Below are 16,017 nucleotides of genomic sequence, written 5' to 3'. Positions count from 1 at the left end.
GCTGTAAGTACGTAGTGTATAGCGTCGATGGTGTATAGGCTCATGTCGTATCGGGCCTATGTACCTGCTTGCATGTAGGTTCTGTTAGGCCTCATGCGTTTTGGTGAGGACTCTCACGTTTGGCTGTACACGTTTGTTTTTAGTATGTAGACAAGTGTATAGCGTCGATGACAGGCTTATGTATTGGGCCTGCATTGTTTGCATGTTGGTTTTGACAGGCCACATGCGTTTTGGTGAAGACTCTCACGTTTGGTTGTGCACGTTGTGTATAACATTTATGCTGCGTAGGCTTTGGCAGTCATTGACTGTGTCTGTAGTTTTCAGACTACATTTTGTGTGAAGGCCTAGTGCAGATTTTGGTGAGGATTCTCACGTTTTGGACGTTTGTCGTTTTTGCATGAAGGTCTTCTGTAGACCGATTTGGGTGAGGATTCTCACGTTCAGTTGTGTGCGTATATAGTGCATAGCGTGGGTATTGCGCATTGGGCTCGCACGTGTTTTGTAGTCGCAGACGGTCGGTCTAGCGCGTCGTGTGTAGGGCTAGTGCAGTTTGTGAGTGTGCGTATGCTGGATGTGTATGTGTGGGGGCTTGCGTACACATTGGCTACGGGTCACGCCGAATTTTCTGGAAGATTAGCCTCGGTTAAAGGCTTTGATATATTTTCCATGGTTTGCACAATCGTGCTATGTGGTCGTTTGTAGTGAGTGTGTATACTCATTTTATGACCTTAGATCACATGCTAATGTGATGTCGTGGTGTTCTGATTGTATGCCTGATTCGAAGGCTTAGGGATTTTGATGTTTTCTGCTTATCGTAGAAAATTTTTGCCTGTTCTGCGCGTGTGACTGGGTTCATGCATACATGTGTACTCATATGCAGTGCATTTCTTTTGTTAAGGCTTTGTAGTTTTGTGAGGATTTGTGACTTCTTGCAAGTTTTGATTTTGATATTCCCACAATGGCTGATGTCGTGCAGAGCTTTGTTGATGAACCCACTCAGGAAGGTTTTAATAACCTGAGGAAGGCAGAACTGGTGGAAGTTGCTCAAATTTTAGAAATCCCGATCAAAACATCGGATCGAAAAGCAGAGATCAAGGACACAATTTCGGAGTTTTTTACCAATACTGGTATCTGGCCTGCCTCTTTGTCAGAGGATGAAGCAGGGACAGATGATGGTGAAATTATTACACCTTTGGTAACCCCTGCAGAAAGTGAATTGAAGAAAATTGAGATCCAGCTTCGGATGAAGCAGCTGGAAGTCGAGGCAAAGAAAATAGAACTCGAAATCAAGTCAATCGATGCAAAATCGAATGAATTTTCTTCCAGCAGTTCAGCAAAGTCATCAAAATTTGATGCATTAAGGCAATCTCAGTTGGTGCCGAAATTTCGTGAAGACCGGGTAGAAGAGTTTTTCCAGCACTTTGAAAAAGTGGCTGTGAGTTTAGAATGGCCCAAGGAAGTGTGGCCGACATTGATACAGAGCTCGCTGGTAGGGAAGGCCCAAGAGGTCTATGCGTCTCTCACTATCCAAGAGTGTTCTGACTATGAGAATTTGAAGAGTTCCGTGTTAAGGGCGTACGAGTTGGTGCCGGAAGCCCACAGGCAACTGTTTCGGAATTATAGGAGAAGGGATGATCAGACATTTGTTGATTTTGTACAACACAAGCAGACCCATTTTGAACACTGGTTAAGGTCGTCTGGTGTTGATGATTTCCACAAACTGAAAGAGTTGGTGTTGTTAGAGGAGGTGAAGAGGTGTGTTCAGCCAGATCAGCGGCAGTACCTGGAGGAAAGGGAAGTGAATGGTGCCAGGAGAGCTGCTGTCCTCCTTGATGAGTATGTGCTTACCCACAAGGGTACTTTCAAACTTTCTTCAAGCAAGAAAGGAGGCCAGGGTGTGCCAAGAAAAGGAGCTGTTGCTCCAAGCATTCCCAAGCCCGATCTTGATCAAAAGCCGAACAAGGCTTGCTTCTATTGCAAGAAGGATGGACATGTGATGTCAGCTTGCTGGAAGTTGAAGAAGAAGCGAGAAAAAGAGGGGATTAGCAACCCCAAAGCATTGCCAGATGCTTTTGCTATCACTCGCACAGAACATCTGCCATCGTTTGAACGGGTGGCAGAGAATTACAGACCTTTCATATCTTCAGGGTATGTTAGTTTGACGCCTGATAGTGAGCAGGTTCAGGTTCACATTTTGAGGGATACAGGAGCATCACAGAGTCTCCTGTGTGCAAATACATTGCCATTTTCGGTTGAATCTTCTGTGGATTCAGAAGTGTTTGTGAGGGGAGTTGAAGGTGGGAGTGTCCGAGTGCCTCTTCATAATATCGAATTGAAGAGCGATCTTGTCAGTGGCTCAGTTGTAGTAGGTATTTTGCCTACATTGCCAGTCGAAGGTGTCACCTTATTGCTCGGCAATGATATCGCTGGAGAGAAGGTTTTGCCTCACTTTCTCCCAAGTAAGACACCCGTGGTTGACGAAGCCACAGAGAAATTGGTTCAGGATATGCCTGATGTGTTTCCCTCATGTGCTGTTACCAGGTCAATGGCTCGTGAACTGGAGAAAGAGGAGCAAGAGGATATCTTGGCTGATACTTTCTTCTCTAGACTTGAAGAGTCTAACAGCAGTGATGATGCACATATGGACCATGGTCAAATGTCAGAGATTTCTCGTCAGAGTCTGGTTGAATTGCAGGGCAAAGACCCTGAAATAGTGCGTCTTGCACAGTCACTTGTACCTGAGGATGAGGAAGTGAATGAAACTGTGAAGTTTTACAAGAGGGATGGTATCTTGATGAGGAGGTGGCGCCCTCCTGATGCCACAAGTGATGAGGATTTTCGAGATATTCATCAAGTAGTGGTACCAAAGATGTACCGGAAGGAGATCATATCTCTTGCCCATGAAGCACCATTGGCAGGTCATTTGGGGATCAACAAAACCCAAGAGAAGGTGCTTCGATATTTCTTCTGGCCAGGTTTGCGACATGACGTCGCAGAGTTTTGTCGGTCTTGCCATGTGTGTCAGGTAGTTGGCAAGCCAAACCAGAAGATTCCCCCTGCCCCTTTAAGGCCAATTCCGGCCTTCGAAGAACCGTTTAGTCGGGTCATTGTGGATTGTGTCGGTCCTCTTCCAAGGACAAAGTCGGGTAATCAGTATTTGCTGACGATGATGTGTGCATCTACCCGCTTCCCCGAGGCAATTCCATTACGGACAATTACTGCCAAGAATGTCTGTAAAGCTCTTGTGAAGTTCTTCACAATGGTAGGACTTCCAAAGTGTGTTCAGTCAGACCAAGGGTCTAATTTCACATCCAAAATCTTCCAACAGGTGATGAGTGAGTTAGGTGTAGAATGTAGGAACTCAAGTGCTTACCATCCACAGAGCCAGGGAGCTCTTGAACGCTTTCACCAAACCTTGAAGAATATGATGCGTGTGTACTGCAGTGAGCATGAGAAAGAGTGGGATGAGGGTATTCCTCTCCTCTTGTTTGCAGTTCGAGAATCGGTCCAGGAATCTCTTGGATTCAGTCCTTTCGAGCTGGTCTTTGGGCACTCAGTTCGTGGTCCCTTGAAGATCTTGCAAGAAAAGATCTTGGTTGAGCCAGAGTCCAACCTATTGGACTATGTGTGTCAGTTCAAGGATAGACTTTCTTGTACTCGTGAATTAGCTGCAGGTCATCTGAAGGCAGCTCAGTCTAACATGAAGAGACTGTTTGATCGGAAGGTGAAAGAAAGGCATTTTGAGCCTGGTTCTAAGGTTCTTGTGTTGCTCCCTCTTCAAGGAGATGCCTTGAAAGCTAGATATGCAGGGCCGTATGTGGTTGAGAAAAGAGTGAGTGATGTCAATTACATCATCCTGACACCTGATAGGAGGAAGAGGAGAAGACTCTGTCATGTCAACATGCTAAAGGAGTATGTTGAAAATGTAGAAGAGGCTAATGAAAAGCCTGTTGCTACGGTTGGAATCGGTTGTGAAGTGGATGGTGAAGACAGTGAGAGTGATGATGTGGAAATTCCGCAGTTGATGTTGAAGAATTCTGAGGTGTTAGCAAATCTATCTGACACATTATCTCATCTTCCAGGAGTAGAGAGAGCTCAGGTGATGGATGTAGTCCATGAGTATGAACACCTTTTCAGTGATGTACCAGGTCGTACTAGTGTGGTGGTGCATGATGTTGATGTGGGGGACTCCTCCCCTGTCAAGCAACACCCATATCGTGTGAATCCATTGAAAATGGATGTTCTGAGGAAGGAAGTTCAATACATGCTTGAACATGACCTTATTGAGCCCAGTAAGAGTGGATGGAGTTCTCCCTGTGTGTTGGTTCCAAAGCAGGATGGTTCTTTGCGTTTCTGTACGGATTACAGGTTGCTCAATTCGAAAACAAAGTCAGACTCGTACCCTTTGCCCCGCATCGATGATTGTATTGATCGCGTAGGGAATGCCAAATACGTCAGTAAGTTTGACCTTTTGAAGGGGTACTGGCAGGTTCCCCTCAGTGAAAGAGCGAAAGAACTGTCTGCATTCGTGACTCCTGACGGATTCTTCCAATACAAAGTGATGCCGTTCGGGATGAAGAACGCGCCCGCTACATTCCAGAGACTCATCAACACCGTCACGTCTGGCTTGGTGGGATGCGAGGCGTATCTCGACGACGTCATAGTGTACAGCCATACATGGGAGGACCACCTTCTGAGAGTCAGAGCACTGTTTGACCGCTTGACCAGTGCCAACCTTACGGTGAACTTGAGGAAATGTGAGTTCGCCCGAGCAAAAGTCGTGTTCCTGGGTCACATTGTGGGACATGGTTCCGTCAAGCCTGTTGAAGCAAAGGTGGAGACGATCCTGAACTTTCCCCGCCCACAGAGTAAGCGAGAGCTGAGACGATTTCTGGGCATGACTGGCTATTATCGGAAGTTCTGCCATAATTTCGCTGATGCTGCAACACCGCTCACCAACATGTTGCGGAAAGATTCGCAGTTCGAGTGGTCAGATGACTGTCAAGTTGCTTTCAACCGGCTGAAGGCAATGCTAGCGAGTTCTCCGGTTCTTGCAGCGCCGAACTTCGACAAGCAGTTCATTCTTATGGTGGACGCGAGTGACACAGGAGGAGGAGGAGCCCTGATGCAGAAGGACGACAACGGAGTTGACCATCCCGTCGCGTACATGTCCAGAAAATTCAACAAGCATCAGCGACGGTACTCCACTGTCGAGAAGGAGACGTTAGCGCTCGTCATGGCTCTTCGTCATTTTGACGTGTACCTGAACACTACAAAGTATCCAGTGCTGGTGTACACAGACCACAATCCGCTTGTGTTCCTGTCGCGAATGAGGAACAAAAATGGACGCCTAACTAGATGGGCGCTAGTGCTACAGGAGTACAACCTCGTGATACAGCACGTACGTGGAAAAGACAATGTCATTGCAGACGCTTTGTCCCGTGGATAAGATAGAAGTACGCATATTTCCACGGATAGGACAAAAGGACACAGATGTGCTTATTATCCATAGATAATAAGACTGGTAATGACTTGGAAACATGAACAATACGAGACAAAAGAAATGTGTTTCCATGCATTTGTAAGAAAATTATATTTCTCATGTTGAAGAAAGAGTGTTATTGATTGCTTTGAAATGATGACACAAACATTGTGTACACTGCTTTAATTTATTCTTTTTGTTCTTGTCTGCAGGGAAAAAGACAGCATGTTTTCCAAATGGTCATGATTTTTGCACCAAAACAGGGCAAAATCATTTCAAGTGATATAGCATGAGTTTTGCTATGTTTTATGCTTTATATGGTGAAGAAAGGGGTTTTCAGTAATACAGCATATTTTGATACAGGGTATAATGTAGACATTGTATTAATTGGAACTGCAAATTAAGTTGCATTGCTGTTTGCAAAAAGCACACACAAGCACACAAAAGCTGTTGTTGCATTTTTTTCAAATGCTTAATTTGCAAGAGTTGGAATTTGTGGCATCACAGAATTGACCAATTATACACATTTTCCATAGCATAGATATCGACTGAGTGAAATTATGACACTATGATATTCATAATGTTGTGAATGTGTAAGGTTCATGAGACCATACAGGTGTACAGACATAACCAGGTTATATTCATGTGATATCTTGTTTCAGAAACAGAGAGAGTATAACAGGTGTTCATAATTGCATTGTTTTGCTATACGCTAGTCACTGTACATGCATTTATTGTCTTGAGGAACAAAGCTTTACAGTATTTGAACAGAAGTGTCAAGAAATTAGAAATGTAGAGATGTTTGTCAGACCAAACAGTTGAGCTGAACGCGTTATTATGTCAGTTTTCATCAAAGGTCAGATTGCTACAAGCTCACCATGTAAAAATGGTTACTAAGTATAGTGAATGGAAGATTACTTCTGTTATTGGTGACATAATACAACAACAAAACCGTATAAAGTTCAGTATTCAACCTGCATGATTGTCAGTGTATGCAGGTTAATCAGTGATATGTGTAGCGGTTTTTCTCAAGCATATGCACATCAAGCTAAGAGAGAAGTTTGATATGTCCATATTTATGGTATATTGTTTCATGATACAATTACAGTGTATTTTGTTCTGAACCAGCAGCATTTCTTAGATTTCGACTAGGTGTTGAAATGTTTGGCCATTTGATACTCATAAGCATTTCAGGAAAGCTTAAGAGAATACATGTTTCATGATTTATGACCAAGCAGAAAAAAAAAAAAGAAGAAAAGAAAACAAGGAATGTTGTGGTTGTAAAGTTTTGCGCGTATACGCACATGCTTGTTCCGAGCAGGTAGTGGATCTATATTTAGACTTAGCCTACGCTCAAGAAAGGTTTTAATAAGGCTCATAAGTCTGAGCTTGTTTATGTGAAGAATCCACGAACACACAACTGTGCATTCTTACGTATTGTGTTTCGGAACATGTTTGTAACGACTGTTTGCAGTTTGACTGGAAAGTTCTTCCATAACTTCCCGTCTTAAGGGGGGAGATGTGATGCGCCTTGAACAAGGCTAATACCAATAAAGAGGTCCGCAGCAAGTTATCGCTCTCAGATCAAGACATGGCTTCCCAATCGTGGTCTTTTGCAACGTTGTTGTGATGGTTTGGGTGCGATCTGCCAGGAATGGAGCGGAACATTTGATTGTCATGATGTGGTGATTGGGTTGAGTCGTGACACAATCTATTAACAGACAGAGACTTGCAGATGTAGATAATTAATCGGCATTACCTTGCTGAAGATCACAAAGCCCGGCGAAGGGGCAACCGAAGATTCTATTTCGATTCCAGAGAAATGTAGACCCGGAAAGCTGATTACGAAGTGATGATTTTAGCATAGACTTCTCTTTATGTAGCCCCAACTGTGACTTAATAGATTGTTTGTTCAGTTCTCCTACTGAATTTTCAGGAATGACTCACCATAATACATCACTTTTTATTTCTCAATCTGCCCTTATTATTCAATAGACGGCATTCCTTGTGACATTGGCTATGAGAAGAAATTTGTCGCCAACCGATATGAATCTGCACAACTGCGCAGGCCTATGATAAAAAATGAATATGCACGCCCCCATATGCACAACTATTGGCTGTCTATTTTGTGAACGCATCTTCGATTTCGCTTCAGATTCGATTAGCACTAATGCTAATCACTATTGTGTTTCATGTTAGACTTTATTTGATTTAGACTTTATTGGATATAGACATATCAATGTCATTAATGATTTATCCTTCTGTTGATATGTACTTTATTTTTTTAAAGATGTTTTTGATATTTTTCTTAATTTTAATCAGGTTGATAATCATATAATTTGTATGGTATATTGTAAAAATTAAGTTGCAGATTGGTTGTATGTTAATACATTACATTTTATCGCACTATCTATGAGGCATTATCTCCGTAGACCTTTATACCTATCTCGCTCTCCTCTCTCTCCCTCTCGTTCGCGCTTCTTTCTTCCTCTCTCTCTCTCTCCTCTCTCTCTCTCTCTCTCTCTCTCCCTCTCTTCAAACTACTTTTATGTGAAATAGTGCAAAGCCTTGTAATCACCATCCAAATATGGTTCCCAGTGGTGTTCAGAGTTTATTGGTTATCATTTGAGATGTGAGAATATGGTTTCAAATGATAAGGTTTCCTACCTCATACCCCTATGCAAGAACATTAGATATTTACACAAATCAAATGTCAGAGAATGTTAAAAGATTATATGGATTGAAATGATGATTCTAATAGAAATATAAGATGAAAAAGAAATAGATTCATTATTTTATATCTCTTTGCACATCTCATTCCAAGTATTCTCTTCTGTCCCCTTCTACCTCTCTTGCTATCTCCTTCCTACCCCTTCTGTGTTTCTCTCTCTCCGTCTCCATACACAAGTGTTTAATATCTCTTGTGTTATCACTGCCCGCATTATTTTTCTTATTTTTTAAGTACATGTATAAACAAAATTTGAAAGTTGCTGTAGAAGTATAATGATTTGTGTATATTTGATATATTTTAGTCTATAAGTTTGTGTAAGCATATATGATGGTGGCATGAAGATTATGTTTAATTTTTCTCGCTGCTCTTTCAATGTGTATGTACAAGTGTATTTGATTAATTTTGATATTTTGGTCATCAGGTGTCTCTTATATATATATATATATATATATATATATATATATGTTGTGTAGTTTTATATTTCGATCGAAGAATGGTTGTATGATTATGTATGTTATCATAAAATGAAATATGATGTACAAAATTCTGCAATTCAGCCATCTCCATGGCTGCAAATGAATTTTTAGATAAACCATTGCCATTACCATTCTAATGGATATAAGGTCACATTTCAAGCATTTAGCAATGACTTGTCTATTGGTTAAAACTTTTAGCTCTGGTCGCGATGGACTAATAAAGGATGGATATCTATCTCACATAACGGAAAGGCCAAACTCTTTCCGATTCATTTCGAAGTGTTGTACTGTATCATCATCTGCGTGCGGAAATTTAAGGCAATACAATTATTAGACGTGTGTTTGTCCCCTCGCAATCTCCAACACTAACAAAGCATACGGTATTGACAACTACCAAATGGGTACTTGGTACTACTCAATTTTGCAGTGCCCTCAGAGGTTTATAAAGGAATCATCCAGGAGTGTTGACAACGAAAAGTTCAATAACCACCAATCAAAACTCAGTGTCTTTGTATAGATTTTGATTACATCGCTACGTGAGAAAGTGATGGTATCTGAATGCACTCGTAGTAACAGAGATAACACACCGTGAAACAAAAGACCTGGTTACTACAGAAGGTCGATGAGCAAGTTCGTTTCCATGATATATGTCCTGTTTGCCTCCCCTGTGCCATGGCAAGAACAGATAACACATGGATGATGCATTTGTCTTTGTTGTTTCATAGCCTTTTCGCAAGATTTTAGTTGTAACTGAGGACAACATTCCTCAGAATGGAAAAAATAGTGAACAAAGTTTGGCAACATGTCGGCAGTCACCAAGATCTCAAACAAATTTGTCGTGTTGAAACTCATTTTATTTACTTAATTTCAAACAAAGGTGTAATTTCAACATAATATGTGCATTAAAGTAGTTTTACGAAATCAACGAAGCTCTTTCACAAAGGGATAGTATAGTTTTGGTTGAGATGGGGCTTCAGGTTTTTAATTGTTTTGTGAGATAATGTGAAACGTCTACCCAAAGAGCCTACAGTTCTGAGAAGAATTCAAGTTCATTTGATGAAAATTGGTTTTTAAATGGCTAAGACATCCGGAAACAAAGTGGTGTTATTAAACATGTTAAAGGTGGGATCCACCATTTATTGTGACCATTTAGTTTTATTTTGGTCTCAGCCATTTCAAACCAATTTTTCACCAAATAAATTTTGAATTCCTCTCAGAATTGGATGCTCTTTCGTATTTTGGAAGAGGCTTTTCATTATCTCACAAAAAGTTGAAAACTTGAAGCCCTATTTCAAACAAAAGTCTACCATCCCTTTGAAATAGGGTATATACAGTGTAAGGATATAAAACCAGATACTATGACTTCACTGTACGAACGCTTTCGCACTCATTGAGGGTTCAACAATTCTTACCACTCTCTAATATTCCACTGTGCACTGGGTCCAATCTTTATGCAGAGCACGGTATCACATTAATTACTTAGGGATTTTCTAACCAATGTTTCGATGTGTTCAATCATCTGTCCCTGAAATCTCGTCCGATCAAGCATAAATGTAAAGGAGAAAAATGCAATCTTTGACAGAGTTATTGAGAACTCTATGAGTGGTTGCCAGTCATTCATTGCAAGGCTGCTTCTCACAGCGCTGACTGGGGTACTGATTTACGCCCTTTCGACATTTCACGGAGACCATACCAACCGTTGAGGCCAACAAAAGATATCGAGAATCATGAAAGACATCAGAAATCACATAGTGCCTTACATACCTTGTTAAAGGCAGTTTAGAGATCTGCTATTTCTATTTTGTACCTTCAAGATGTATTAGTATTCAAAATTCGGAACGAACATTTGTCGAGATCATCTCAACACAAAAGTTTTGGTTGTAGTCAAGTGTACTTAGTTTATGGCATTTCAGAATTCGGTATGGAACGGCTAAAGCAAACTAAACAATAAAAAGATGTCGAGAGTGTTCCGACTCAACAGGAAAGTACACCGTAGGCCTGTATGTGCAAATACTCATCATCTTCGTATAATAATCTGTCAACATCATCGTCCAAACGCTGTCACACACTGAATGTTCATGACTGCGATGCCATGCGAGTTGCTTCGTTTTAATTGAGGTTCAGGAATTTCATCAAACGTCTTCCATGTACCTTAGTAAAACATCTTGTATAAAGTAGAGTCTTCATAGTTACATCACCTGACAGTCCACTAGATTTCCAAATGTAAACTGATATCTGTTCAAAATTGATTCGCCACCTTTTCCTTAATTTCCATGTGGAATACATTACCATCTGCATTTCGGCAGTCACAATAGGAAGTTGAAAAAAATGGACCATATTATTTCTCTCTCTAAATAGCAGAGTCGGTTTATTTCACATTCTATATCAAACACCTATAAATGAATCTCCCCACCGGTTCAATTTATTCAATTCCTGCCTAAACCAACTTTTTCCAATTAACTCATCTCATCACTGGAATCCTAAGAGGCTTTTTCGGGACACCTTTTTCTATAAAATTGCAACACTTCTCTTAAAAAAAAAAAAACAGACTTGCTTAGGTGATCCGAATTCCACGTGTCATGAGTGAAACATGCTTGATATACATGTACTTTCAAAGATTTCAAAACTGACAGAAATAAAGGAGAGACTTTGGCTACAACCTGTACATGAAATTTGAATACATCCATGCTTTTATCTGGCTATTTTTTTTAGACTAATCGAATCGCTTCTGCCTTCGACAGCATGCCTCGATCACAGCCTCGCGAAGAAGTGGCTGCGCTAAGGCATAAGCTAATGGGTTAATCATGCTATTGCAGAACATGACCCATCGCACAGATTCCCTCAGTGGAATCTCAAAGGGAAGACGAAGGAACCAAGTGGGCAACGCAGAACGCAGGATGAGGATCAAAGTACTAGGTACCCATGTAACGAAGAACGCTAGGATGAGGAACGTCAATGTGCGCAGAGCTTTGCCACTGTCAGCGTTACGATTTTTTGACCGCGAGATTGTGGTTAAGCCATGATGACGACCATGATCCTCTGTTTTGCTGGAGTCCTGTGCAACGTAAAACGAGGATGTCTTACCCTTGACTACAACACTGGTAGCTCGAAAGCCTATGTCCCTAAGCTCATTACTGCCTGCTAATCTCACCTTATGGTATAGTTGAATAGAAAGTACAAGTATCGTTATGAATGGAATGCATGCGCGGAGAAGAACAACAATGACGCTTGTTTCAACATACCGAGCGTAATTCGGCCGACAAAGTCCGGATGCCGATATGCGTCCTAGTGGTCTGACCAGGTCCCATATTGTGCTTATACTAAACCACAATGCTAGGGGAATAAACCACGTTACAACATTAATAACCACTGCCAGTTTTTTACTCTTCCATTGGAGGTGGCGTAGCGGGTACGTGGTTGCTAAGTAACGATCGAAGCTAATGATCACGACTCCAAAGACGGAAACACCAGGCAGCGCATTCTGGATACCGATAAAAACGTGGCAGAAGATTTGACCGAAAATCCAAGATCCATGAAAGAGGAATATCATCCCACGTATCGGCATACATAGAAGACCGACCATGAGATCTGCAATCGTCATATTGAAGATGTAGTAATTGCTGTAAGTCCACAGTTTTCTTTCGGATGCGAATGCTACTAGGATCAACAAATTTGCGACTATTGTGATCAGCATTATACCAAACAATATTCCTACCTGCCAGTTTACAGACAGAGATACTGTCCCGTCTTGAAAAGAGACGTTGTTCATGACGTCTTCGAAACTCGAGTTACTGAAAAGAATAAATAAAGAAAATTTTTTTCTTCCCTTTATTGAAATGATTGAATGATAGCACATGACGCGTTTTATTCTTTGTTAGTATGATATGCATGTCCAAAAATACAGTATTTAACTTGCCAACTTGAAATATTTGCTGTGAAACCTTTTAAGAACTTAAAAACGAAGAAACTGTCGGACATTTCTAAGCATAACTTCAAGAAAATCTCTTGCCATGCTAACGTGATTTCGCTTTTGAAAGTTTCTTTTCATGTTTTTTTTTCTTGCCCTCTTCTATGAAACCCGTAACTTTTTTACAAAATGGTGCTTTACCTGTTTGGGGATTAAATCCTTCATATTTTGGCCCCCCAAAAATGTCATCCATGAACAGTATTCATGTCAGCAATAACATCAGCGATGAACAGTGCATCAATGTAAATATATCATGCTCTGTTATTGGGCACATGGTTTGATGATGGGTATCTCCTGATCAAGAGGTTTGTGAGATTCCACGAAGGTGAGGTGTATCGCATACGAACGAGACATCGTAACTCTTATAATTCCATTCTCCTTTGACATTACCTTTACTTTCTACAACATGTGAGAATCATTTTCGTTTTGGCTTTGATTTTTTTATACACTTTAATGACTCGATCAAGTCAATACTTTATCAAGTCACTTTTATGACTCGATCAAGATCGAAGATTCACAAGACCTTGTCTTCTATAAAGACACCCCGAGTTATAGCAAAAATTCACTGTAATATTCACCCAGAAAGAAAAGCAACGGTATGGGAGATAACCTTTTAAGTTATTAGTAATGAAAAAATAATGACATTCAATTCTACGTGACTATCAATGTAAGAAAGGGATAAAGGCTAGGTATTAAATACATGGCTAAATACAGAAAACAAGAAAGAATGAAATTGGTGAGATAATCCGCCCCACCCCAAAAAAGAGCAAAGTAAAACAAAGCGGTCCTTATAAAAGATGGGTCCTAACTTTTATTCGTACCTCTTTATTTTTGGATATCTCAGCTACTTGAAAACCATTCTTAATCAAATAAACTTTGAATTAATCTTAAAATCGTTATGCTCGTTAATATTTCATAGGTTTCTGATTATCTCAGAAAAGAAGTTTTAAATCTGAATTCCCATCCCAACCAAAACTATCAATCCCATTAAACTTCAGGTGCAAATGGACAAAATATCAATATACATCATGTAACAGATTAACAGTTGGACATTACCTGCTGACGATAAGAAAGCGCAGGGGAAAGGTAACCGAAGATGTTATTTCCATCAGCGAGAACTCGCAGACCAGAGAAGCTTATGACGAAGTGACAATTTCAGCATAGACCTCTTTTTATATAGCCTCGGATTTGATTTAGGAATGAGTCATAAGTCTCCTATACTTCGGAATGAATAATCGGAATACATCACTTTTATAGCCCCGCCTACCCTTATCAAATTGAAGGACCGTGATCACATCAGTTTTGTGAGGAAACCTGATGTCAATCCTGGACCTAAGTCGTAGCAGTTCCATGAGCCAACCATTCCGAAATTCATGTAACTGCGCAGGCTTATTTTGTAAATAATATACACGCCCCCGCGTGCACTGTTGCCTGTGTAATTGATAACCGCAATGTTCAATTAGACGTCAAATTCCGTTGGATTTATCCTTTTAGTGGCTATCATTCCGAGCCCGGTCTCGCATTGATTGCTCAGGTAGTATCTAAACAGTGTTTCAGTGGTGATCGATGTCTTTTAATCGTCTGTTACTGATAGCTCTACGGCTCAAATGGAAAATGCATTGGGAAAAATTTGCTTGTTGTTATTGTTGTCAGATTTGTAAGAGTTCACTAACATAGATAAGTGATCAATGAGTGATCTCCGACGTTTCAATGAAAGCCTGCCTCGCTGTGCAACCACCGATAGACTGATAAGCAGCAATACTATTATGATAGAGACCACATCTAACTGTTGAAATAACCGAAAGATCGAGAATCATGAAAGTGTCCGTTATTAACAGATTGGAAGTATCGATTGTAAATGTCATTTTTTTCTTTAGCCATATGTTGGGCAGTGCATATAAAAAAGTTTATCCAGTATTGGAGACTATTTCATAATTGTCAGGTATGGAGAGCACAATGCTTTTTGTGAGGAAAGAAGAACTCTTCCTCTTCCATTGGTACCTAAAGCCAGTTCGAGGTTCGTGTTGCGCGTGACCGGAAAAAAGGTCATTTGTATTGGGAGACAGGTTGGTTTTTAAATTCACTGAGTTAAGCATCTGTGATGTAATGATTATTCATTTAATCCTTCTCAATGGTGTCTGCTGCCAGGATATCTACCTGACAACAAGCCTGGTATTTGGCAATGTTAACAGAAAACAAATTGTTAATGCATTCAATACAGCACAATAAAATGGATGCTTTCCAAAGTATTGATTGATTAATCAGTCTGGTCACGAGTTCCATAATTGCTATGTTGGGCAAACTGATGCATTTTGTCGCTTAGTTGAATCGAGTGAAGTGCCTAACCAACTGAAAAAAAAAATGAATGGTCATTTGTTCCCAAGTGCACATGAGTTATCTCCGAACTGGCTTAATAGTATGTTGACAAATGTCATGCATGACTTAGCACATGGACTTTAACGACGATAATAACTTACGGAAGATTAAAGGCAGATTGATGCGATTAACATGCTAACACACAACGCATTCAAAATGTGTGGGTTTTTTTTGTGAAATACACCGTTTACAATGTAATGTTTTAGTATACGGTTTGAAACGTTGAATTTGCGAGTCCTTTATAAAGTTATAAGGTTTATTACATTATCAAGCAAAAATTAAAGTATTTAGGGATTCGGATTTGCGCAGAAGACTAACAATGCTATATATGGCGATCGTTCGCAACAGAGACAATCCGCTTCAATAGATATACAATGTAATTCTGTTTTCATAAATTGAAAGAGAAATGAAAAGAAGTCAACTTTTTAACTTCATGTAGCTTTCTCACCAATCGAACTTGATTTGATCTGCCATGCATGGTTTCGCTGTGTGTTCTATTAATTCTATTGAATTATTTAATTGGCGTGCTTGTTTTTTATGCAGAATATTACAGGTAAGTATATATCATTGAAGTTCATAATGTTTGTACACATGGCGTGTTCGTAGTTTTGTATTTTCATTTTTATAATATATCACGTGTCCATTATCTGATTCTGACCAGAAAAAATATGGCGACTGTTTCAATGCGGAGTATGTACTGGAAAACTAATGTCTCCCGCCAGTATAGACAAACTAATTTCTAGTCTATCCCCGCTTGAAATGGAAATGAAATAAAAAAAAAAAACCCTGAAGTTCGACTTTCAGCAGATTTCAACCGTTTTGTATAGTGCCTGATACATGTAATGGACACAATTCTTTAGCACATATACAACTTTCGGGAATAAATATATGTCTTAATGATTGTATCTCGTGGAAGAAACTCGTTTCCTTGCCTGAATTTTAGCTTCTTCATTTTCAAGCTTGCGGGAAAGAAATAGGTGAACAT

General features: G+C 40.2%; 1 protein-coding gene across 1 annotated transcript; it reads left to right on the top strand.

Annotated features, from left to right (window-relative positions):
* Window positions 1-2,794: 2,794 nt before the first annotated feature.
* LOC140236567 (uncharacterized) lies at window positions 2,795-11,712 on the top strand. The gene is made up of 3 exons (XM_072316494.1): window positions 2,795-3,813; window positions 4,369-5,099; window positions 11,525-11,712. Exons 1-3 carry the CDS (start codon window positions 2,795-2,797, stop codon window positions 11,710-11,712), a joined length of 1,938 nt encoding a protein of 645 aa, XP_072172595.1.
* The last annotated feature ends 4,305 nt before the right edge of the window (window positions 11,713-16,017 follow it).

Source organism: Diadema setosum, chromosome 13 (genome assembly GCF_964275005.1).
Source record: "Diadema setosum chromosome 13, eeDiaSeto1, whole genome shotgun sequence".
Classification (NCBI taxonomy): domain Eukaryota; kingdom Metazoa; phylum Echinodermata; class Echinoidea; order Diadematoida; family Diadematidae; genus Diadema; species Diadema setosum.
This window is presented reverse-complemented; position numbering and strand designations above follow the sequence as displayed.